Source organism: Vombatus ursinus, unplaced genomic scaffold, assembly GCF_900497805.2.
Source record: "Vombatus ursinus unplaced genomic scaffold, bare-nosed wombat genome assembly UNPS02014172.1, whole genome shotgun sequence".
In the NCBI taxonomy this organism is placed as follows: domain Eukaryota; kingdom Metazoa; phylum Chordata; class Mammalia; order Diprotodontia; family Vombatidae; genus Vombatus; species Vombatus ursinus.
In genome coordinates this window covers 1,030,031-1,031,978 of record NW_020953950.1, presented here as the reverse complement: position 1 = coordinate 1,031,978, position 1,948 = coordinate 1,030,031, and the positions used below count along the sequence as shown (strand labels likewise).

At 46.1% G+C, this 1,948-nt stretch overlaps 1 protein-coding gene across 2 annotated transcripts in view; it reads left to right on the top strand.

Moving 5' to 3' along the window:
- KAZN (kazrin, periplakin interacting protein) overlaps window positions 1-1,948 on the top strand; it is a 215,521-nt gene that overhangs the window by 195,033 nt on the left and 18,540 nt on the right. For both annotated transcript variants that reach the window (XM_027859788.1, XM_027859789.1), the window contains exon 11: window positions 1,231-1,462. In XM_027859788.1, coding sequence (XP_027715589.1) covers window positions 1,231-1,462 — 232 coding nt within the window. The remainder of the gene's footprint in view (window positions 1-1,230; window positions 1,463-1,948) is intronic.

Genomic DNA, 1,948 nt, shown 5'->3' with positions numbered 1-1,948 from the left:
AAAAAAGGGAGGGAGGAAAGGGAAGAAGGGAGGAAGGAAGGGAGGGAGGGAGGAAGGAAGGATGGAAGGAGGGAAGGGAGGGAGGGAAGGATAAATTACAATACAAGGTATTAGTGGCCAAGGCCCAAATGAGTGGAAGTGTCCTAGGTGTTCCAAAAAATCATGAGCTCACTGGAATCCTAGCAGGAGCAAGTCTTGACAATATGATTAGGATTAACTGCAGCAAGAAAACTTTATAAAGATGGAAATAGAAGAGAACCAGAAGGGAATAGCCAGCAAATAAATGATCATTATTATTTTGTTCAAGTTCATATCCTATTATTTTAGTTGAACATTTTAAAATTCCAATTTCCTGGTTCTGCATGCCACAGTGCATAAAGCGTAGAGTTAGGAAGACTTATCTTCCTGGATTCAAATCTGCCCTCAGACACTTACTAGCTGTGTGACACTGGGCAGGTCACTTAACCCTGTTTGCCTCAGTTTCCTCATCTGTAAAATGAAGGGTAGATCCAGATGACATCTAAGGTCCCTTATAACTCTTAATCTATGTTCCTGTGAATGCATATGGTATATTTGGCGTGAAATGAGTAGACATGGATGCTGAGGGAGCATGAAAATATGTGGGCATGTACATCCGTGCCCTAGAACACATCAAGAATGCTGGGTAGCTGTATCTGGCTGTGCTAGGGATGCCCCTGAAGAAGCTGGAGATGCAAGATGCATGTCTTTTTTTCCTCCCTCTCCCTATCTCTGCTTCTCTGTGATGCTTCATTCTCTATTTATATCTTTCTCCCTCTGTGTGTATCTTTTTTTTCGTTTCTGTCTCTAATTCTCTGCCCACGTCACCTTCTCTGCTCTCCTCTCTCTCTGTCTCTTTGTTTACTTTGTTCTCTTTCCCTGTCTGTCTCCATCTCCTTCTCATTGTCTGTTAAATATTGTCGATTTTCATTCCCAGCAGTATCTCCCTGTCCCCCACGATCTTACCGTGTTTCTCTCCTATCTCTTCTCTCTCATCAGACGATGATAGTAGTGAAAGACAGAATATGCCTTCTGCTTTCCTTTCTATATCTCCCATCTCCTCCCTTTGTCCCACCTTCCTGTTCTTAATCCTGTCTTTGTCCCTGACCTTGTTTCTTCTGCCTCTGCCTCTGTCTCTGCCTCTTGGTTCTACCTCATCCCTCTCTTTGGGTGCTTTTCTCTGACCCTACCTCTTGGTCTCTCCTTGATCAGCTTGTCAAAGGCCTCAGACCTGGACCACCACTGGGTGGCTAAGGCATGGCTCAATGACATTGGCCTGCCCCAGTACTCCCAGGCCTTCCACAACCACCTCATCGATGGGAGGATGCTCAACTCTCTGATGAAGAGAGACCTGGAGAAACACCTGAATGTGTCCAAAAAGTTCCACCAGGTCAGCATCCTGCTCGGCATCCAGCTCCTCTACCAAGTGAACTTCAGCAAAGAGGTGAGGACAAGGGGATGGGTGAGATGCCTCCCAACCTGGGTTCTGGCCTGGGCCAAGAAAGTGCTGGTTCTGAGTCTATGCTGCCTCTTCAAGGACCTAACCAACTTCTCCATCCCCCTGAGGCTTTCCAGCCTCAGCAAAGTTGGCCCAGCAGAGAGAAAGCCAGGTCTGGATTTATAGGACCCAAGGTTGAATCTTGTCTCTGCCACAAACTACCTGTGTGACCATGAACAGGCCAGTTCTTCTCTCTACAGCCTGTTTCTTCATCTGTAAAATGAGAGGGTTGGACCAGATGGCTTCTAAGGGCCTTTGAAACTCTAGAACTAAGATCCAGTGATCTCTGGGCTAATGGAGGCAGGGCCCAATCAGTGGTAGATGATGATGACAATGATGACAGTGATGATGATGATGATGATGATGATGATGGTGATGATGATGGTGATGATGGTGATGATGGTGATGATGATGGTGATGGTGATGATGGTG